Source organism: Ischnura elegans, chromosome 12 (genome assembly GCF_921293095.1).
Source record: "Ischnura elegans chromosome 12, ioIscEleg1.1, whole genome shotgun sequence".
Taxonomy (NCBI): Eukaryota; Metazoa; Arthropoda; class Insecta; order Odonata; family Coenagrionidae; genus Ischnura; species Ischnura elegans.
In genome coordinates this window covers 84,191,152-84,214,320 of record NC_060257.1, presented here as the reverse complement: position 1 = coordinate 84,214,320, position 23,169 = coordinate 84,191,152, and the positions used below count along the sequence as shown (strand labels likewise).

General features: G+C 39.5%; 2 protein-coding genes across 2 annotated transcripts in view; one reads left to right on the top strand and one right to left on the bottom strand.

Annotated features, from left to right (window-relative positions):
- LOC124169814 (chromobox protein homolog 6-like) overlaps window positions 1-21,820 on the bottom strand; it is a 109,796-nt gene extending 87,976 nt beyond the window's left edge. The window contains exon 1 of the mRNA XM_046548587.1: window positions 21,802-21,820. The gene's annotated coding sequence lies outside the window, so the exon portion shown is untranslated. The remainder of the gene's footprint in view (window positions 1-21,801) is intronic.
- Window positions 1-22,382, top strand: part of LOC124169815 (ras-related protein Rab-37-like) — a 39,554-nt gene extending 17,172 nt beyond the window's left edge. Inside the window, exons 3-8 of the mRNA XM_046548589.1 lie at window positions 4,571-4,806; window positions 8,472-8,582; window positions 10,442-10,550; window positions 11,389-11,499; window positions 12,459-12,603; window positions 21,815-22,382. Of these exons, the coding sequence (XP_046404545.1) occupies window positions 4,571-4,806; window positions 8,472-8,582; window positions 10,442-10,550; window positions 11,389-11,499; window positions 12,459-12,603; window positions 21,815-21,983 (881 nt within the window). The 3' untranslated portion in view covers window positions 21,984-22,382. The remainder of the gene's footprint in view (window positions 1-4,570; window positions 4,807-8,471; window positions 8,583-10,441; window positions 10,551-11,388; window positions 11,500-12,458; window positions 12,604-21,814) is intronic.
- Window positions 22,383-23,169: the final 787 nt, after the last annotated feature.

The window sequence follows — 23,169 nt, the reverse complement described above, 5'->3', positions numbered from 1 at the left end:
AATGCATTTTCAAATTTCTACTAATAAACAAAGTATTCAAGTTTATTCCGGGTACGAACAATCGAAGGAATTCTTTTTAGATTTTCATACACATTTTAATATTTTTATAAATTAAAAATCATTTTTATATGCTTTCAAGTTTTTTTTAACATCTTTACATGCTCCGGACCTAAACTGTTACGCTTGGGTTTGGAAATGAATATAGAAAAAATCTTCGGATAAACCGATGACCATTGGCGTAGGACAAGAATCGCATGCGACGGCACATTCGGAACTCTTTCCACCCTTATGGGGCAATGCATTCACTGAAGCTATTATTTAAAATTTCGGATCCAGATCCGATGTCTTCCGCGACTTTGGATCCGATGTATCCAATTAAGGGCAATATCCGCGGATATTTGGATCCGAGGTATCCGATCCAACCAACCCCTAATATTTAATAATTTTTTAAAAGTGCAACTACCTTTAATTTCAATATGTCGAACTTCCACTTTATCACGCTTGAATCGTTTGAATTTATTCCTATCGATTGACACGTTCAAACAGATGAAACGAGCTGTTAGCATGGTAAAAGTCCCTCATTTGCCATAAATAACTTAACATCAGTTAGCGGAAGCAATATTTCACAGACGAACGCCCTTCCGAATTCATCCGAATTGTAAATGTACCCGAAGAAAAATGAGGAAGTAAAAAGTGATGACTTTGTTACAATTTCGCCGAAAAGTCATTTCCGTCAATCGGGGCTTTCGTACGATTTTTTAAAATTAGGATTTTCATTTCTTAACGGATCCATTTGGAGGTATGAGATTCAGGGACCCTCAAAGCTTTCACTTTTTATTCCAATACTTCCAAAAAAATCTCCCACCGACTCTGTTTACTGTGCAACACATCTCCAAAATACACAGTTACCACTTCTACATCTAAGCTCACTGTTGCAATTAAGGACATAGTATACAGTCACCGATCTAAATTATGTCTGACAACATCTATGATTCTAATAACCCCTATCATAAAAATATGTAACAGGATTACCCTTTAGCAACATCGTGTCGAAAAAAAAGAATTTTATACATCTATTCATTTATTTATTTAAATTCACCGTCCCGAAAACAGCGTTTTTAAGGCCTTCACAGCGGATGAATTTAACGAACAACAGCGCAGGACGATCAAAGTAATGAAAAATTAACTGCGAAAATACATTTTTTTTTTTATTCGACGAAAACCGTCCAACGCATCGAAGATTGAATGAAATCGACTTAATAAAAATGCATATAAAAGTAGATTCGTCGGAGATACATGGAGAGTATTAAGAACACATCTACAAGAGCACAAAAGGGCCACAATAAATAATTCAAACTCTCGACCATTGTGGAACATGCATGGGGAAAACCTAACCACAAAATACTTCACACTATTATTACGGGATTTTTACGACAAAAACGACTAAACGCTTCATAATTAATTGATTGGGACAAAGGGACATACAGGGTAATGGGAAGACCCCAGGTCTATGGGCTAGAGCATCGCCGGTTCAAATTCCTCCAACTTAAAGTCCTCGACATGCTTCTTATAGATTTCGTGGGAAACCACAGATGGTGCATGAACTTGTGCCCTAAATATGTCGACCTCCCATGCTAATGACTTACTACGAGAATCAGATGCATACCATAGTCATGAAGCCTTTCTACGGTTAACATATTGAGCGAGTATCACACAAACGTTATGATTCGAATATTTAAACCATTTTAACGGGTTATAAGAGTCATCAAATTGCAATATTTGTCTGTCCCAGAGTTTTGAAATATACCAAAATATTTCTTAAATACCAAAGCAATTAATTTAACGTAGAGTAAGTTCTATTTCTTGGGCAGTAAAATATTTTTTTTAATGAATAGGAAAATGACATCGTCCTTAATTTTAGCTAGTGCGACAATAGCCGTGACACACCCTAATGATGCAAATTAAATGCAAAATCTCTACCATAATTCTTTTTACTTATTTATCGGTTTTCGAGCGCTATAAAATCGATCATTTTCAATACATTTTTACGAGAAATTCCTTGACGATAACTACAACAATTCATTCCAAAACTGATTTTCGTTAGCAGCAAGAAGATTTAAATAATGTTTAAGTTAGCGATTAGAAATTTTATAATACATTCATATAATAAAAAAACGACGCATTAGGCACGATTTTTGTTACATAAACAACGTTATCATGACGCAAAAAGCCATTGCAGTCATGCAAACAGGCTTGCTTGATTTTTTTTACTCTTCTTTTCGTCGAAACTTATCGCTTCTGCTTCGAATCTTTATCGATTAAGTCGGTACCCACTTATTTCCGACGTGGATCCGAATTCCTATACCGACCGTTCCCCTGAGGCACATTTTCTTTTTCGTTCCAAAGAACGCAGACAGAAAACCAAGACATGAATCAAAGCTGACATTTAAACTAAAAATAATATTGCATCTCATTGTAATTTATCTCAAAAACATTTTTTCCGAGGGATAAATATAATAATAACTGTTAATCTAAACGAACAAGTTAATTCATGATGCAATCGAAACTGCCACAGATACCTAAATTAGTTCTCGAGGTGAAATAGTGAATTAATTCAGTTAGCCAAAAACAAAGGGAAACATTGCGTCTCGATTTAGAAGGGACCAATCCATCCACAAATATTATTTATTTAAAAAAATTCTTTAAAAAAATCCAATCGTACGGAAAGTTTTCCAATTTTTTTAAAGGAAATTAGGTAATTACAATTTTTTTGTCCATAGATGGCATGCGAGTTTCCAAGAAAAAAAATACTCAAGTTATCTAATACACTGTAGACACATCAAAAGCAAAGAATTATACTTGCATCATCTACAATTCAGCCAATTTATAATGGTTAATATAAATATGTCGTACCAACATTAAAGAATAAACTTATCCCACGCCAGTCAATCAACTTACGTATTTATGCTGAGCATCAGTTATAAAGTTACGAGCGGAAATACATTTTTACTACATCGCATATTAGGCAGGGGAATTTTCATTACTATCATGAACAATTTGAATGATCCCTTACTTTTTATATAACGCTCTTTCAATTTCATGCACCTCGCTTACACTTTAAGATAAACTCGCAATATCTCGATATTTTAATCGTAATTACAAATAATTACCAAATTCGAGTTTCATATCAATACATATTCAATGCATGCAATGTTTGAACCTATGATATATTCACAAAAAAAGTGGGTCAACCGGAGTTGGAACCCCTTATTCGCCAATAAACGGTTTGGCGGCGGTTTATAGAACTATTTTCTCGAAAGGTTTTTTGTGATTAACTAATTTTAAAGCTTCATATCCCGCGCATTATGGTTACTTCATTTTTTTCCCAACAAATCCCGGATTTAATATCGAAGTGACCCATTTATAAAACGTTCGAACATGATTTCGATGGAATCTGTGGATTACAAGTAGAATTTGGATGAATGTTTTTTGAAAGATGTGAAATATTCTAGCGGATATTTCGAATTGTTGCCTGTATGCGGTCAAAAGTATGTGTTAGATTGGTGTATGAAAGAAGATTTCATCGTCCAAAATCGAAGTCAAATTATTTTTTTTTGTTTCTTTTTGGTATAAGTACAAATGAAATTATGTATTTAAATTGTATTTTTGCAGTAATTTTACATATTTTTCAAAAAGTTTATCGTGCGCCGACCAGGGGGTCCAACTACGGTCGCGCCAAAAAATTATTCCTGTTGACATCACAGAATATAAAAGCGCACGGTAGTAATTGTGAAAGAACATTTTATAAGCGTCATTGTGGGTAGTGAATTGGGCCACTGAGTGAAGGATCCCAGCTTCAAGCCACAGGCGAATCTTTGGGACACCCTCGAACAAAACAACCTCAAAGTACGAGGTAACTATGGGAAAGAAACTTAGCGCCCTTCCCTCGATTTGAGAAAATAAATACCATGATTTAGTTTGGGATGAGCTCTATCCTCACTTATCTTCCGGTTGTACCACTGAGTGAGTGAAACTTGCATCTCGAATTATTAAAACTTTTGCGGTCCATGATCGTCTTTCTTTCTAGGACGTTCTGATCAGGGGCGCAGCTAGGAATTAAGGTTGGGGGAGTTTTAGGCGCATTTAGACCACGTCTATGTGGTATACCTGTTAGGATAAGCGGGAGGTATGGGGGCCCTCCTCCAGAATTTTTTTTAAGAAAAATGGTTCAAAATGGTGAGCTTTATGGCTTTCTGAAGGATATTTTATTAATCCTTATACTCTTCTATGAGTATATTAATCAAAATAAGTAAAATGGATTAAACTTAAAAGTTTCTCTCAGCTCTGGGGGGGGGTTTATCCCCCCCAAAACCCCCCTCGCTGCGCCACTGCGGTTATTAGCTCTGATGAGGTCCTCGGCATAGGAGAGGAAACGTTGGCCATTTTAAAATCCTCACGCGGGTTACCCCCAAAAACCATTGATATTGACGAATTTCTCCACGTCTTTTGAAGGACTATGGGTTACTCCCCAAGCCATTGTTGTTGACGTACTTCTCCACGTCTTTTGCAGGACTGCGGAGCATATCCAAAGACTTTGAAGATGACTACGACGAGGACGAGTCGGTTTTCGTGGACTCGGAGGCGGACAGGCTGTCTCCGGGACGCAGCGAGGCGCTGGCGAACATGACGCCGTCTCCCACCGGCTACAAAGGGTACCAACCGCCGGCGGACATAATCCAGTTGCACGACCACGGCGTCTCCAACGGACAGTCTTGGAGAGAGACGAGAGAGAGGCCCGTGCACAAGGTGAGGACACTGATCCCTGCTATACTCTGTTCATTTTATCTCTGCGGGTGAGCTGGTGTGGCCAAAGCAAGTGGAGATGAGGGGAGGGAAAGTTTCTTGACATGTGACTGTGCCTTTTCCTATCAGCAAACAGTTGGCGTGGCCTCAGTGAGTCGCTCTCAGACCTCCGCCGAGTGAACATCGTGAATCTGCTCGTGGAGCAGTGTTGCCAAATCTCACGTGTTCTTCTTGTATGTGACTAAGTATGCCTTCCACTAACGGTGCCTCATTCAGCGCGGTAGCTGACAATGCCATGGGCTTCTGTGAGAGGATTAACCCCAATGCCTTCCAAATGAGGAGGTATATTGTCTCGGCGCCGGGGCCAAAATACCTGTGGCCACCCATGACTCTCACGTTTTCAGTGACAAATTAGGGCGGCTACGTACATTTGGCAACGTTATGTTCGCTCCTCCTCCTCTCTCTCTTGTTAGTACCCCTCCTCTATCAGCGAAGCCATCCGAGAGTGTCCGGGCTCTCACGAAAGCTCACCCGCAGACATAAAGTGAAAAGATTATAGAAGGGTCTTGTTCGGGGTAGGGTGCAAGGTTGTCAAGTAAGAAAGGGAAAAGCCCACCTCAATTGTAAACAAAAAGGGTTCCATGAAGAAAGGAGCCAGCAGGGATGGCAATAGAAACTAAACGGAAGTCAAAACAAGTAAAATTTCAATAGTTTCGTTCCCAGGAGCGAAAAGTAGAAACGAAACGAAATGGATTTCAATCCGGGAAGCTAAACTCAGGAACGAAACGAAATCGGAGTCAAAACTACTTCGGGCCGAAACTAAACTAAAAATCTGGGTCGAAACGAAACGCAGATAATGTTTCGCACCGAAGGGATCACGTGCTTCACCTTCGAACAGTTTAGTTTCGACCCACACACCGAGTTCAGCCTACCGCCATTAGATGCATGGGGCACTCATATTTTTACCACTAACAGGAGAACGGTGAGCACTAACTGGCCGTTCGATTTTTAAGCTCGATGTTTTAACCTCTATACACGTATGTCAAACGTAATGGGTTGAAACTATTCCCTCTTTTCCCCTCTACTCAGCTTCTGAGATAGAAACTTGACTATGAGCAGCGGAGTTGCGATAAATTTAATTTTGTTCCCGGGAGTAAAGTTTCGTCCAGGGTCGAAATGTAACTCCTTGGTGACTTTAATTTCGTGCGGGAAGGAAACTAAACCTAGGCCTCGTATTTTCGTTTCCCTCCCGGTCGAAGCGAAACAATATCGTTTCGTTTCACTTACCATTCCTGGGAGCCAGAAGGGATGACGAGACTGAAGGATCCAAAGGAAGAATCCTTTGTTATGGTGATTCGAAGAAAGGGCTTTTTTGATGGTTCAGGCTTTTTTCGGTGCTTCATATGCATATGACAACGTCTTATGACAAGGCGAGGGTGTGAGGTGCGTTTGGGGGACTGCGATTGGCTGTAAACCGTGCTGGCGCAGGGTTCTCCGCCACTCGTTTGGCGCTATCATCGGACAACTCTCGCCGGCCGGACTGTAGTATACGGGCGTCGCTTTATAATCCACATTTGAATGGGGAGATCTGTTTAAGCCCGTATGACACTTTCCAATTTATTGGCCAATAAATCGGCGCACAATATTGTTTAAAATATTGGGTGTTACGTACCGTATGACACGTATCAATATTGGCCTAAATAGTGTTCGAATGTCCCGCTAGAGAACGCCATTGTATTTCGATGATTTTACGCTGTGTTCGTGTGATTTGTACGCTTCAATCAATAGTGTAACAACTCCTTTTGTCCACATTTTAGAAACTTCAAGCGAATTTTCGGAACAAAACCAATTTTTCACAGCCAAATCGAATGTTTTTCGAATAGCTTCTTGTTTTGGCCACCAGGAGTCAACAAAACTGACTTCTGATTGGAGATTGGCCGCGAGAAAATAAAACCTGTTCTAAATTCCAAATTGGGCGGGAAATTGTATCTAATATTGTGAAATGGATATTGGACTAGAAATTGGTGCGTGTCAGTTGGACCACAGTCCAATATCCGATGGATTGGCCAATGAATTGGGAAGTGTCACACGGGCTTTAGCTGACAATGGCGCTTTCAGTTCTTAGTCGCAATATTTGTAAAGGGGAATTTTATAAGGAAGGCAAGTGTTAAAGAGATGTTTTAAAATGTTCTGCTGGAGGTCAGTAGAGTCAAGGTGGAGATAAGCACGAATCAAGGGTATCTATGAAAAAAACTGATGATCCTACTTAGAGGGACCTATCATACAGCTTTACCTATGCTATTTATAGGATTAAACAAGCTAAACTGATTGATTGGTCCCTCTACGATACCGATCACCTAGATAGGACCTAGTTATTTGGCGAGTAAGGGTAATAATTTTAACATAATATCCGAAGCAGCTCTCAAATACGTAAGATTTTACACTTTCCCGGCGAACAACATGTATAATAAACTCTTCTCGGGATTCCGCGTGGGTAAGATTTTGTAAGAGCGCCAACGTTTCGGGTACCGACTCCTCACCCATTCTCACGGCTACTAATGAGAATGGGTAACGAGTAGCCGTGAGTATGGGTAACGAGTCGGTACCCGAAACGACGCGACGCGTCGGCGCTCTTGCAAAATCTTACCCACGCGGAATCCCGAGAAGAGTTTATACAGCTCTCAAATACGCTAAAAATACTGAGTTCCTGTCGAATTTTCCATCAATGGTGGGTTCAATAAAAGATATATAATTTAAGTACAAACTTCGGTAGTGTTATTTGTTTAACCATTAACCAATAACTAATAGTTACTGCAGAGAATGATCTGATATATTACGCTTAAAGTCAGCAAATATGTATAACCTATGGCGGCACAGTACTGTCGACTGAGGGTAAATTTTTACACAGACGTTGCCGAATTTAACGAACTACTACAGACTTGAAGGCGGTAAATATTTAAAGCGTTACATATAAGCGCATACGTGATGCGGAAATTCTAAGGAGGAAGTATGTGATTCCTGAAAAAAAAATTTTAACCATCAAAATGTTTATAGTAATATTTTAACAACATTTTTAATCTAATTTTCAATGCACCAATGCAGAAAATAATTTTTTGAAGAAAATCTATATTAATACTCTGATATTTATGTATTAATTACCTCTTTATTAATAATGGACTATTATACAATGCTTATTATTACCGCAGCCAACGGCTATTATTAGTATTATTACCACAACCGTTGGCTGTGGTTATATAGATATTTTTTCACGAAAATAACATACTAGGATTAAATTTCAAATTGATTTAACTACGATTTATTTCGATTAAAAACATCAATATTTTATACTCATATAGATAAAAAGAGAACAACAACGGAAATTTTATTTTCAGCTTGTTTTAAAAATTATAACCTCCTGTATCTTTTGAAAAATTTAATCAAGAATTGATTCAACATTTGGGTTTATTACGTCCGGGGAGGGTGTTATCCAAAAACTCACTTTCCCCCTCCTTCCTACTCATTAGTTCATTAGCTCATTAGTGCAGTTAAATGTTTGCATATAATATATAAACACTTAATATATTAGTTCAAACCACGTATGTGTCGCAATAACGTAATTATTTTATATAATACATGTATTTATGTTTCATGGCTCTATTGTTTTTCAGACGATACTCCTTGGTGACAGCGGAGTTGGGAAAACGTCACTTCTAGTTCAGTTCGATACTGGAAAATTCCAAACTGGAACATTCTCGGCGACTGTTGGAATTGGATTCACTGTAAGTAAGTGCGGATTTCGAAAAAAAAGTTATTCCTAAGGCATGAAAATTCCCTGAATGTCTTTTTCAAAATGCTGCAAGTTCATATTTAAATAGGGTGGTTTCCTATTTTTTAATTGCCTAAATCGATAGATTATTACTCCTGAAGTACGCATTTCACAATTTTAGATTTTAAATGACGATATCTACCATTTGCGATAAAATGTGAAGCGAAAATTTCGAAGCGCTTGAAAACGCGACGGCAAAGTATGAATGCTGGGAAAAGCCCTTGTGACGTCATTCTGGTTCCGGCTGCCGTTGTGTGAGACCACCTTGGTGCGAGGCTATGAGTGCCGCTACGATGCAGGCTGCTAGCAGGTAGTAGAGTACCCCACTAGCAGGTAGCGCTAGGCTTAAAAAAGGATTATTAATACCCTATCAAACGACGGAAACTTTCCGACCATAGGCAATTTTAATAGGTGATTATTAAGAGATGTTTCCCTGGGCTCTGTGCCTCATGCATGCATTGGTGAAACCAGACGATGTAAAACTCCTATCTACTCGCATAGAAACTAGGTCCCTGTGACGTCACGTGGAGTGGAATCGCATGGGCGCCAATCTGGCCTTTTTCAAATGAGGATAAAATTGACCATTAACGTTCGTCTAAACTGAGAATTCTAAAACCAAATAATTTGTATATTATAAATGCACTAATGATGGGTAACGAATCACAATCAATGCTTTTCGTTTTCTTTGATGAAGGAAACTACCCTATTCTCTTTAGTTAGCACAGGACTATTGGGGTCGGATAAAGCCTTGCAATATTTCTTTTGAAAACATTTTCGGTGGAATTTGAGACAATTCCTCCATGATAAAAAATCTCGTTGGTTTCCACTCTGAAAAACTCCGATACAAAACAAAAATTAAGAAGCCAACGTTACGAGAAAATCTTTCGCACTATGACCGTAACATCACTAGAAAATGTATCCTATATGTTAGGCACAGAAATTTCATATCACTGTTTGGTATTGCATAAATTTAGGGGCAGAATGAGCCGTGGCCATTTTCCAATGCCACGGAAAGATATTCTTTCGTTGTCAGACGATATTGCATGTATTAAATGATTTACCAAGGAAGCCTAATTAAAGCTTCAATATACCTTGGTAATAAAATTGTATAAAAGATCAACTTTAGTAAATGATTGAATGACAAAAATTGTGACCGATTATAAAATGATTCCCACTTAAAGTAAAATTCATCACATTTGATAATACTATGTACGGTATGAAACGCGAGAGGTATGCACCACTATTTTACCTGATCTATGCAGTTAACACTGAATAATTTACTAATAAGGAAACCCTTCGAAACAGCTTTCACATTCCGTGAAATATTCTCTCCTGCATCGGGAATTGGAACTGTCAACCAAAGATAGTTTTTGAACCCTCCCCACGTAGCCGTCATAAGAAGGTTAAATAGAATTTAATTGTAAGGATCTTTTTCACATGTTTTTTCCCCATTTCAAAGTCATGTATTAACTTGGGTAAACTATGACCAAAAGCAGAAATAACTTCTCCAAGGAAAAAATTGTGTAAACATGACAATTGTATAAGAATGTATAAAAATTTTATGCAGGTTTATACAATTTTTTCATAGGGTTTTAAATATATATGTAATAATTTGGGTAAACTTTTAACCAATCTATGATACCACACGATCGAATGGTCGACTTGTAACTTTATTATTTTAGTGGTACCTATAAATGGGATAAGCAATCTTTTTTCTCCAGTTTTGCAAAATTGAAATGGAGAAATTTCTCAAATATGCTGAAATCATTACTGAGATAAGGTGATACTATAAGTCAATGTTTACCTTTTCAGAATAAAGTTGTTACAGTGGATGGCAAAAGTATCAAATTACAGATATGGGACACAGCAGGCCAGGAAAGATTCCGTAGCGTCACTCATGCATATTATCGAGATGCGCACGGTGAGTGAAAGTTTCAAAGGTTTGTCTCAGAAATATATTTAGCCTAAACACATAAATTTCCGCCTCTAATGTGTAAGCGCCTTCTTGATCAATCACGATATTTTGGTCCCTGCAGGACCACTTAAGACAGATTTTACTAAACACAGATGTGAGTTTAAGTAAAACATTGGTTAACACCAATTAAATACCTTGATTAGATTCTGTAAGCAAATAGATCTCATCAAAAGGCCGTTTTACACGGGGCATGGAATTGCGCAGGTTAGAGCTGCATTAATTTCTAAAATGGCGTGGAATTGCAGGAATGCATGAACAAAATTAGGACAGGGGCTAGTTTGCCGCCTCGCATCCACACATTCTCGCATGTGTTCTAGCAATTCACTGCTTTACATGACTTAATTTTGATTGTGCCTTCGCACGTATGTCAGATTGCGCAGTTACGTGTACCGCATAAAACGGCCTTTACAAGACTTAATTTTGATTGCGCCTTCGCAAGTACGTCAGATTGCGCAATTCCGTGTACCGTGTAAACGGCCTTATAAACTTATATTGCAAATTGGTCAATTCATATATTGCTACATAAAATAACAATTCTAGATGCATCTTTAAAAATGCACCTCAGCCAATTTCTTCAGAGGGTAATTCAAAATTAGACAATTAATGCACATTAATGAAAGGATAACTAAATTGGTGAACTATGTGCCACTAAAAGTATAGAGTTGATGCTATTTACAACTCTGTTTTAATAACAGGAATGCTCAAAGTATAAGAGTTAATTAATACATAGATTGAAGCAAGAGTGAAGTGTATTTCATTGGTAAATATTTCTTATCTCTTTCAGCTCTCCTGTTACTTTATGATGTCACAAATAAAACAAGTTTTGACAATATACGAGCCTGGCTTGGTGAAATACGAGAATATGCCAGTGACGATGTGGCAATCATGCTCATAGGTAATGTATAATTTCTCATTTAAATTGACAGCATGCCTCCAAAGAGCGGTAAGCTTATGCTCAAAAGTGTGCTTCCTTACTTTTTCCTGGTTTTATCAAGTTGTGAATAATTATTTGCAGCTTTTAATAAACAATGTATTCCACATAAAAGTAATAATATTAACAACAATCATACTTAAATCCATAATCCTAGATTATTTTAAATTCTCTGCAAAATACATAGTATCCAAAATCTGTATTTGTATAGATAGTAAAAGAAAAATATTTAACTTACAAAACAATCCATTATTAAGTAGAAAGATCTTTTTTTGGTAAAATCACTGCATAAGTAAATTTACCATGGACACTTGAACAATTTCACAAGTACGATGAAGACAAGTTGCAAGAAAAGGTTAAGTTCAACTTGACCTTTAATTATCGACTAGTTTCAAATATCGAAACTAAGTACTTGACGATTAATGGCTAAGTTGTAGAAAGCAAAGTTATTTATTTTTCCTAACTTAAAATGGAATTCGAAAAGGTTCAGGCCTCAACAATTCAGTGTAAAATGAGGACAGGTGAAGATTATTTTTCAAACTCAAGCCAAAATTACAAAAGATATTTTCTGATGATGAAGGATCTGGTATTTTACCGGAGAATCTTGTTGATGAAGTCTTCTCGGGAAATAAGCCAGGCCAAGATTGACATTGCTGCCAATGTTTCAATGACCTTCTCTACCATCGTCTTCAGGGGGAATGAGGCCCTGATGAAGCCTATTCGTCCTGAAGACCATGCCAGAAAAGGCCATTGAAATGTTGGTAGCAATGTCAATCTTGACCTGGCTGATTTCCTGTGAAGACTTCATCAACATATTTTCTGGATGTCGGTACTGAGGGGAGACATTTCTTCAGCCAAATTTGCCAGAGGGCTAAATGATGAAGGGCTTAAAGGGCTAATATGATTTATTGGTGTCGTTTTAGGGAACAAAGCAGACTGCAGTGCAGAGGAGCGAGCAGTATCGGGAGAGAATGGCAGTAGGGTGGCCAGCGAATACGGAGTGTCTTTTGTGGAGACCTCAGCTAAGACGGGATTGAACGTGGACGCTGCCTTCATGTCAGTGGCAAGGTTGGTATATGCAATATGTGCAGGCACTTCTAAATTTATGACTGTCCGACTCATGACCATTCTGAGTTGCGGCCGAAATTATTTTAAATGCAAATTTTGAAAAATACTAGCGATGGATCGGTTCGATTTCTCAATCCTCGAGAACCGGATTCAGGGATGCCGACTTACAAAAAATATTAGGGGGCCCAAACCGGGGATCTTGCCCCAGGAAATTTTATAAGTAGTGAGTTTTAAGTTTTTTAAGCATTTTAGAAGAGTCATATGATCAACATTAGAGCCCTGATAACTCAAATCTCGATATCTGGACACTCCGGGGAAAATCGACAAGCCTAACACATTTTTTCCTCACACCCATAACGAATTTTTGAGGGGGCTCGGGCCCCCTCAAGCCCCATGGAGTCGGCACCACTGACCGGATTCAAAAATCAGTACTTGCCAAGGTGAAAAATCGATTCCGATTTCAGTAACACTTCAAACCACAAATTTATATACGACCGCATTCCCAACAGTCATTTGACTTTTAGCGCCATGTAATCGTAATAACAAAACACATTATCTTCTGAAGGAGCAAATGCAGACTAGCGAGCCTGTGATAGGTATATATAGTCAAGATACAGTGATGTATTGGGAAAAGCACCCAAAGTCACCAAAGCAAACATTGTTGAAGCCGAAGTGGAAGCTTATTTGTCAGAGATGAATGCACCACCAAATTCCTTCCCTGGGAAATACTGGAAGACCTTGTATCTCCTACACAAGGCTGAAAGTATTAGCGAAAAGGTTTCTTGCCATACCGCTATCCACTGTGTTCAGTGAAAGACTTTTTAATTTGGCAGGAAAAATATGTGATGCAAAACTCAACAGGCTTTATCCTGACAGAGTGAAGATTTTTTGCTTCCTGAGCAAAAATTAAAAGTCTGTAAAAGGAGACTAAATTTGTGAGACATTATTTATAATGATAAGATATTTTCAATAAAAGATAGATATTAAACAAGATACCTTTATTTTAAATTTAAACATAAGTGCTAATATTTTAAAGTAATACCTATGAGGTAACCCCACTTTTCAGGTATGTTCTGTTTTGAAATTTAGCTATTATATTTTAATTATATAGTGATGATATGAAAGATGCTTTTGTCAACTGATTCTTTCACAGAGTAATAATTTTTTAAGTGGCTGTCTTGTTGCCTGGAATTAAGTGATATTTTTACTTGGAGCATATGGCATCAGAATCGATGGAATTGGAATCGGTAGAATTGGAAATGAAATGTTAGAATCAGGATCGGAATCGTTAAAATTTTGGAATCAACTCATCACTAAAAAAAGAGGTACACTAAATTTCTCCATGAAAATGCCACAAAATTCACACTCGTACTAAATATGTATTTCAACAATGTGTTCCTGTCGCAAAACTTTTCTTTATTTTATTTATATTCTTCATCATTATGCCTTTGGTAGGATTGTGCGTAAAAATGCTGAATTCAAAGAGCAATTCCATGTCATTTGGCACAGAAATGTTTTTGGTGAGGTTTAGGTCTGTAGATTTAAAGCCTAAATAAATATGTCATCTCCAACTTACAACTAATCTGACCTACAACCAAGTCCTCAAAATGTATCCTGTTTTTGAGTCAGGTCTTAGAAATAAGTTTTACAACTCCGTTCTGACAATAAAAATGCTCAAGGTATAAAAAGTTTACTAAATAATTATAAATGAAGCAATAGCTCTGTTTCATAAGAAATGAACTTATCTCCTTCTCTACTCTTTTTTGCAGCTGAAAAAAAATATTACATCAAGGCTTCCCTTTCCAACCATACTACATACCTCCAATTCTCTATTATATAATACAGTCCAACAAAGTCCTAATCACTTCCTTAGGTCATAATATCAGACAATATAAAAATACAGCAGGATTGAAGATTGATAAACCAAATCATCCAAAATTGGTAATTACCTTAAGAATAAATATGTATGGAATGAAACTGAAGGATATGTTTAATATAAATACCATAAAAATCTATACACATAGTTATCTGTGAAAACCAATACTACCAATAATGAGGAAAGCGTTGCGATTGCTGTGTTGCAATACCATTATGGTTGAAGAATCTTGCAAATTTTTCTCACATGCTGGTTAGCACTAAGCATTTATCATTTGAGCATTGCATAACATATATCAAATATTTCTTTTCAACAAAATCAAGTTCAGTCAACAAAAAGATCGTCATTATATTCAATTTTGGATTTCCTAAAAACACATTTCTTAATTGTGTACACTCATTCCCATGTCAAACTATGTCCTACTACTACCTCCAAGACCACTGCTGGATATCACTGAGACCTTGTCTGGCAGGTCCTTTGGATATTTAACAGATATCCATACTGTTGTGTGCGGAAATAATATTCAGACTCAGTAGTGAGGCACAACGGATTTATTTTGCCAGCAACACAATAGATTTTGATAACGCCAGGGCTCGCGTTCGACACCCGGAAATTGACTGCCTCTGCCGCATGTTTCCGCCCATCATGCAACACAAAACAAAACACTGCTGAATATCCCTTAACAAGATGGCCTGATACAAAACAACATTTCAATTACATTACAACATTACAATCACATGCACAATACATGACAACTCCTCCCAACTTTAAATATGGCCCATACCCTATGAATGCTCAAGAACTTTTCACATAGGTACCAAACAAATTAGTACGTAAGTCAAAGCAACACAAACATTTCAATTACCTTCTAAACATTACAATTGCATGAAAAATACATAACTTTTACTTAACTTACTCCTCCCAACTTAAATGTGGTCATACCCTATAATTAACAAACCTCCTCTATAATTGAATTTACAATTATTCCAGAAAGAAGAAAAATATGAACTTTTGCAACTGTCCGTATCACATAATTTAACTGCTGACACAAAAATGACATATCTACTAGCACTCAAAGAGGTACGACAAACTGTAATCTCCCAGATAACTTGGTGGTCTTTTGGTTCGGTTTGACACACGCGCACTACTTGTTCCTGTTGCCACTGGCTCACCCAACTGCCGATTTGAGTCATCTGTCCCAACACACAAAGGTTCCTGCTCTGGAACATCCAAATCATCATTGTGAAAAAAATATCTCCCTGCCACATTTGGAATACCACCTGGACCAACAGGATCCTCCCTCTGGTGCCCAGGATTCCTTCTGTGGATTATTTGGTCCACATGACGTCTATCAATTCTGCCATCAGCCCCTTCAATTTCCAAGTTGCGAGGCCCCATAACTGCTGTCACTCTCCCTGGGCACCAGCGTTGAGGTCCAACATACATCCTGTAAAAGACTAAGTCACCTACATTAAAATTGCGTCTAGTTTTAGAATATTCATGACAGTTAGCAGCAATATTGTCTCTTTTTGTGTCAGGTGGAAGAGAGGCAGGGTGTAATTTGTGTAGCAGTGTTTGTATCTGACGACCCATGAGCATCTCTGAAGGGCTGCGGTTAGTGGCCATACTTGGTGTTGTCCGTAACGTGAGAAGCACATTTGAAAGTTCACTCCTCCATGTGGTTGGTGGCAGTCTCTTTAAGCACCTTTTGAGTGTCTGGACCACTCTTTCAGCTTGCCCATTGGAAGCAGGGTTGTATGGAGCTATGCGTACATGAGATATGATATTTTGCTCGAGAAATTGTGAGAATTCTTGTGATCTGAAAGCAGGGCCATTGTCAGATACAATTTGGTCGGGGATCCCATGCACAGCAAACCACCTTCTCAAACACTCAATTACAATCGATGAAGACATGGATCCCTTAGTCTCTTCCACTTCAATCCATTTTGAATAGGCATCCACAACAACAAAAAATGTATAACCATGAAGCGGTCCAGCAAAATCAAGGTGGAGCCGCGACCAGGGTTTCTGTGGCGCAGTCCATGGGATCACTGAGGAACGTGGGGGCATGGAACGATTCTCACAACAAGCAGTACAAACTGAGACCATCTGTTCAATGTCAGCACTTATACCCGGCCACCATACATAACTTCTAGCAAGGGCTTTGGAACGTACTATACCTTGGTGCACCTTGTGCAGCAGTTTCATGACCTCAGCTCTTAAACCCTGAGGTATGACCACCTGATTTCCCCGCAGCACACATCCATTCACTACTGTTAGGGTGCCAGGTGGATCCCTGAAGTATCGTTGGGCTGCTGGAGATAATCGCGTAGGATTCCAGCCCCTCTGCAACGCATCTCGTACCTCTGCCAACGTTGAGTCCTTCAATGTGGCCGCAGCCACTGAATCTGCCGATAGTGGCGTCATCTTCGAGGCCTGGTCCAGGAGAAGAATGCCAGCCGGTTCAGGCACAATTGTAGTTTCATCCTCTATTGACTGCACAGGAAGACGACTGAAAAAGTCAGCATTCGCATGCCTCTTGCCAGGGCGATATGTCAGTTTATAATCATAATTGCTCATTAGGAGCACCCAACGAAGCATCCGAGGACTCAACACCTCAGACATTTGTTTCCCTTGTCTGAAAATGCCTAGAAGGGGTTGGTGATCTGTTACTATCTCAAAGTGCAGCCCTGCAAGGAACATTCGGAACTTTTTTACACCAAAAATAATAGCTAGTGCTTCTCTGTCAATCTGCGCATAGTTTTTCTCACTTCCTCTGAGCACCCTTGAGGCATAAGCAATTGGATGCTCTAACTGATCGGCACCAATGTGGGACAGCACAGCCCCTACTCCATACGGTGAGGCATCACAATGTAACACAAGAGGCAATTTGGGATTAAAACATTTCAACACTGCACCCGAGGACATAATTTTTTTCATGTATGATATGCATGCCTCCTCTCTCTCTGTCCATCTCCAGGGAACCTTTTCACACAGTAATTCATACAGGGGCGCAAACACAGTGGCCTTGTTAGGGAAAAACCTGTCATAATAATTTACACAGCCAAGGTAAGCCTGTAACTCAGAGACCTTTGTGGGAGAGGGAGCACTTAGCAGAGACTTAATTTTTTCTGTGGTTGGTTGAATGCCATTTCCTGAAATTGAATACCCCAAGAAATCCAGTTTCTTAGCCGCGAACACGCACTTTTCAAGCTTCAACTTAAATCCTGCATCGTGTAACCTTGCCAACACTCCCTGGACCTGCTGGTACAGCAACTGTTCAGTGGGTGCTTGACACAAAATGTCATCAATGTAGACTAGAACATTATCTAACCCAGCTAAAATGTTCTCCATCAATCCCTGAAAAATGGCTGGAGCAGAGCACAGCCCCGGAGGCAAACGGAGCATGCGAAAAAGTCCCTTATGAGTGTTCAATGTCAATATGTTTGATGCTTCCTCGTCAACACTAACTTGGAGGAAAGCATCAGAAAGGTCAATTTTTGCAAAGCAGCTACCACCTGAGAGTCGACTCAGCATTTCATTTATAGTTGGCAAGGGAAAAATTTGCCGCATGCAGATAGGATTGACTGTTGCACTGTAGTCCCCACATATTCTGATTGAGCCATCTCTTTTAACTACATTAACTGTGGGGGTTGCCCACTGGGAATACTTAACTGGCTCTAATATTCCTTGCTCAACCATTTTATCTAGTTCATCACCTACCCGTTGAGCTAAAGCAATAGGAACAGGGCGGCTCTTCCTAAAGATGGGCTTGGAATCTGGCTTCAAAACAACTTGGGCAGGGGGACCGACATAATTACCCAACCCGGGAAGAAAAATCTCTTTAAATTGCTCCAATTCACGAGGTAGCTGCACCATACCAACGGCATGCACTCCATGAACTGAAATTTCCAAATGTGGAAACCAGTTCCGTCCCAATAGACTGGGTCCGTCTCCTGCCATCACCAGCAAGGGTAATTTTCCTCGGTAGGGTGGATAGCAGACATCGACAAGAATATTCCCTTTCACAGGCAGCTGCTCCTTTGACCAAGTATTTAGGATCACAGCAGGACGTTCGAGTTTACAGTCAGGAAATAGCAGCTTGTAAGTTCCATGGCCAATGATGGAAAACCCAGCCCCAGAGTCAACTTCCATCGTTAGTCGTTTGCCCTCCGCTGACACCGTCACTTTCATTGGGGGCGGTGCAGCGGCGGCAGGAACGTGGAACAGGGTGCTGTACTCCTCAGCGTAATCACATTTTGTTAAATAAAGACTCGGAATAGATACCTGCATAGCTGGGGACATTTCTTCATCCGTGGCCTCCATGTTGTGGGCTGCCGACCTCCTTGGTGGATCGCTTCGAAAGCCCGAACGCCTCGAGATGTCGCTAACTCCACGTTGTGATCCACCGGTCAAAGGCAAAGGCGTAATCTTCTTCTTTTTGAAGCAAGCACGCTCGATGTGTCCCTGCTTCCGGCAATATCGGCAGGTGGAACTCCGGTGACCGCAATCCGCTGGGTGGTGCCAACCAGTGCAGCGAAAACACGGGTGCTGGTATTGTTGTATATTCTCCTCGAACATGGGAGTAATAGAACGGCCACGACTGGAGACGCCATTTTGACGCACCAGGCCCCCATTTTGAACTTGAGGAACACCACGCCGCGAATGTTCATGGCAGAAACTTCCACACATGCCGCCTGCATGATTATTTGAAGAATACTGGCTCCCCGTACGATGCACTGCAGCACCAGATGTTGACTGCAATTGGGCGACATGTTCTTGGGCAGCTTCAGCAGCCTGGGCCCTATCGACAACCCTTTTTAAATCTAAAGATTCTGAGGCGAAAAGGGCCTCCTTCAACCTCATATCTGATAGGCCAAGCAACACTTGCCCTAGTAGGGATTCGTCCGAATTTTTGAACTCACATCCTTCCGAGAGCGTCCGGAGGTCCGAAAGAAAATCCTTAAAAGATTCCCCCGGATTCTGCACCCTTTTGTGGAAAATCTCACGTTGCACCCACTTACATGGCTTCGGGTTTATGTACCCGTCCAAAAGTTTCGTGGCCTCACTAAATGAAATCTCTGTGGTGGAGCGCGGTTTACACAACTTGATTACATTTTTCAAGATAAACTCGCCGGGCACCGTAAACAAAATAGCCTTCTTCTTATCATCATCGGTGATATTGTTCGCCACGAAGTAATAATAAAGCTGTTCCTTGAACACGCACCAGTCCTCTGCGTTTCCCGAAGAAAAACTTGGAAGATTCCCCAGCGTCCCCACGAAACTCGACCCTGATGAATTCATTACCACTTCCGTGTGAAATAAGATTTTTTAAAAAAATACTGCGGGATATCAGTATCCCATCCTCGTCGCCAAATGTTGTGTGCGGAAATAATATTCAGACTCAGTAGTGAGGCACAACGGATTTATTTTGCCAGCAACACAATAGATTTTGATAACGCCAGGGCTCGCGTTCGACACCCGGAAATTGACTGCCTCTGCCGCATGTTTCCGCCCATCATGCAACACAAAACAAAACACTGCTGAATATCCCTTAACAAGATGGCCTGATACAAAACAACATTTCAATTACATTACAACATTACAATCACATGCACAATACATGACACATACAAGGTTAATAGGGTTAACATGGATACATCTACATAACACCCTGCAAGCTGCCTAAAAGGAGTGTGACAGGAGATGTTGCGACACCAGCCGTTTACAAATAAAAAGGAAGTGCTCTAAGGAAATTAGGAATAGCATTTATTGCAGTCCTTTATGGCTCGGGGAAAAACCATATCTATCCGTTCAGCAAAATATGTCTCTTAATTTATCGCTTCTGTCAAACCTGGAAATATATTGGGTCTCTAATATTATGCCCTCCATATCGCTCTAAAAGATATCCATTCTCAATTGTTCAAGCAATCTAAGCCTAGCGCGCAGCCTCCAAGTCTCTAGCGACTCCCAACCTAATTCACTTAACATCTGGGTAAAACTGTCTGTATGCCTGTAGCAGGTTTTGGTGAACTGCACAGCCTTCCTTCGCATTTTATTCAGTTCGCGCATTAAGTCTTTCTGCACCAGATCCCATATGCTCACTGCACATTCAAGGTGCAGTCGGATGAGTGCAAAATATCGCCTTTCTTTTACTTTCTCATCCAAAAATCTTCCCACAATTCCCTTGACAAATACTAATTTCTTCAGGGCCATGCCACAGGTATTCCTTATATATATGTGTTCCCCAAGAGAGGTTCGAGGTTATCATAACTCCCAGGTACTTCACTTCCTGCTGCCTTAATGTTAATACCATCCACAGCATAAACATGGTTATAGTTGGACAAACTCTGCAAAAAATGTACTGACATGCATTTGCTTAGATTAAGTTCGAGTCCCCACTTTTGACTTCACAAATGAACATTGTTTAAATATGATAGAATTTCACAGTCAGAGTGATCACTAATTTTGCGATAAATGACGGCGTCATCAGCAAATAAACGTATTTTACTGCTGATTCGGGAGAAGAGGTCATTAATGTATATAGTGAACAAAAGGGGGCCGATCACGCTTCCTTGTGGAACACCTGATGTCATTTTAACAACCTCAGAGCTAATTCCGTCAAGAACTACTTTTTGTTTATAATCTTTCAGAAAGTCACATATCCAGTTTACCGCTGTTTCGTTTAATCTGTATGACTGTAATTAGTATAACAGTTTGTTGTGAGGTACCGTGTCAAAAGCTTTCTTAAAATCCAGAAATAATATGTCAACTTGTCTTTTCGATTCACCCGATTTGAGAATGTCGTGAAGAAAGAGTGTGAGCTGTGTTTCGCATGATCTACTTTTTCGGAATCCGTGCTGACAGCCAGAGGATATTGCACCGATGTCATAAGTTGATGCTGACAATGTTGTCTGGATATTAATGGGATACTGATTGCTGCTGGGAACGCTTTCCTGCCATCTTAGGAATATATAATAGGCAATTGAAGAAAAAAAACAGCCTGGATAGAGCTAATGGCCACAATAAACTGATTAATGCATAACTACCAGGTGTTTTGGTGAATTTCCTCAGTGAATACCTGAGAAAAAGTTAGCATATTAACTATATACACTAATTTTACACCCCAAAATCAAGGGCAAAGAGAAATCAAATCAAATAGAAAGCATAAAATTATTAAGATTTTCCAACGAATGTATCATTTGAAGTCACATTCTTTACTGGGAATTCCCAATAGATCTCGAATAGAAAACCCTTATCTTAGCTCCATTTAAGTATGTTATTTCTATTAAATAAGCTGTATGTTAATAATTTACCCTTACCTTCACACCACAGGAGATTGTGCAGCCTTGATGATGAAATAAGAACCCCAGAGGAAGGTCCAACTGGAACTTCAGCAGGACATCCCAACGGAGTCTCGGCAGACAACAGCGCACCATTCAGTCTTCAGGATTATGTGCGGGAGCAAGCTTCAAGAGGCTCTTGTGCTGCCTGCAATGCGTGAATCTAAAATGAAAGCTAGGCAATCTCTGGCTACGATGGCCACCTCCATTGGGGACCAGTGCTTATTGAACCAATATTGGCGCTTGCTTACAAAGAGATTCGATCATACAAGAGGGAATCTCAGTTACTGGTTACTGAGTATACTGGTAATTAAAGGTGCAAGTTGAGTTGCTTTAATGCAAGCCATGAAGCACAATGATGGGACGCTGCATACCAATTTGATGAAACCATTAATATGTCAAGTCTGTGTGTGCATGCAACTTGATAACCAGAAGGTTTCCTAAAACATTTGTTAAGGTTTGTTTACAAAAATTAACAGCTGTAAATTGTTGTGACATTGCATAACAGTGTACATTTTGAGGAAATATTGCATTATATAGTATTATTTATTCCCAGACAATCCTTTGGTCATTGTAGGTTATGGCCATGAGCCTTGGATTTGGTGGATCGTTCACTGCCATTGACTAAAACCCAACTACATTTAGTGATATAGAAAATTCATTATGAAATGTTCATCTCAAGACATCAAAATATCATACATATTAATTTCAGAATCTGGAAGATGGAAAACTTCTTCATTTGAAACTTACAAGCTCCTTGATTTTTATAAACTGTGAAGTTCAACCCTTCACTGGCAGAATACATTTATCTTTAAGTGCATTGATAACCATGGAAAAATTGTTCATCAATATTTGACACTCTCTCCTAAACTGCTCCCTCAGCCCATGCTTGCTTTAATGAAACAAACTCTCTCTTACCAGAAAGGGGATTACTGGAAATCCCTCCTAGCTCAAACTTTAGTCCCTCTCTCACTCTTTACAGTTCACGTATTATCCCTTTATTCTATTGTCTGCTCTTCATATTGTTCTCGCAAACTTTTTGTCTTCAATTCTTACTTGTTTCTACCAGCTAATTATCAACAGAATCCCATAGCATTGGGAATTAAATTAATAAGAAAACTAACAGCATACCACACTTTGACCTACTGCACCGATTTGAAATTTAATCTAAGCAATTTAAACTTTCCCACCAGGCCTCGCAAAAAGCATCAGGAGGAAATTTCTAGGGCTATTTATCTGCTCACATACTTTCTGTGGAAAAGAGGGACAGAACACATTCAAATATTTTCAGCACACAGGAAACAACTTCTGGTCTAGCAGCCAAAACAAAACGGTTAATCCACATCA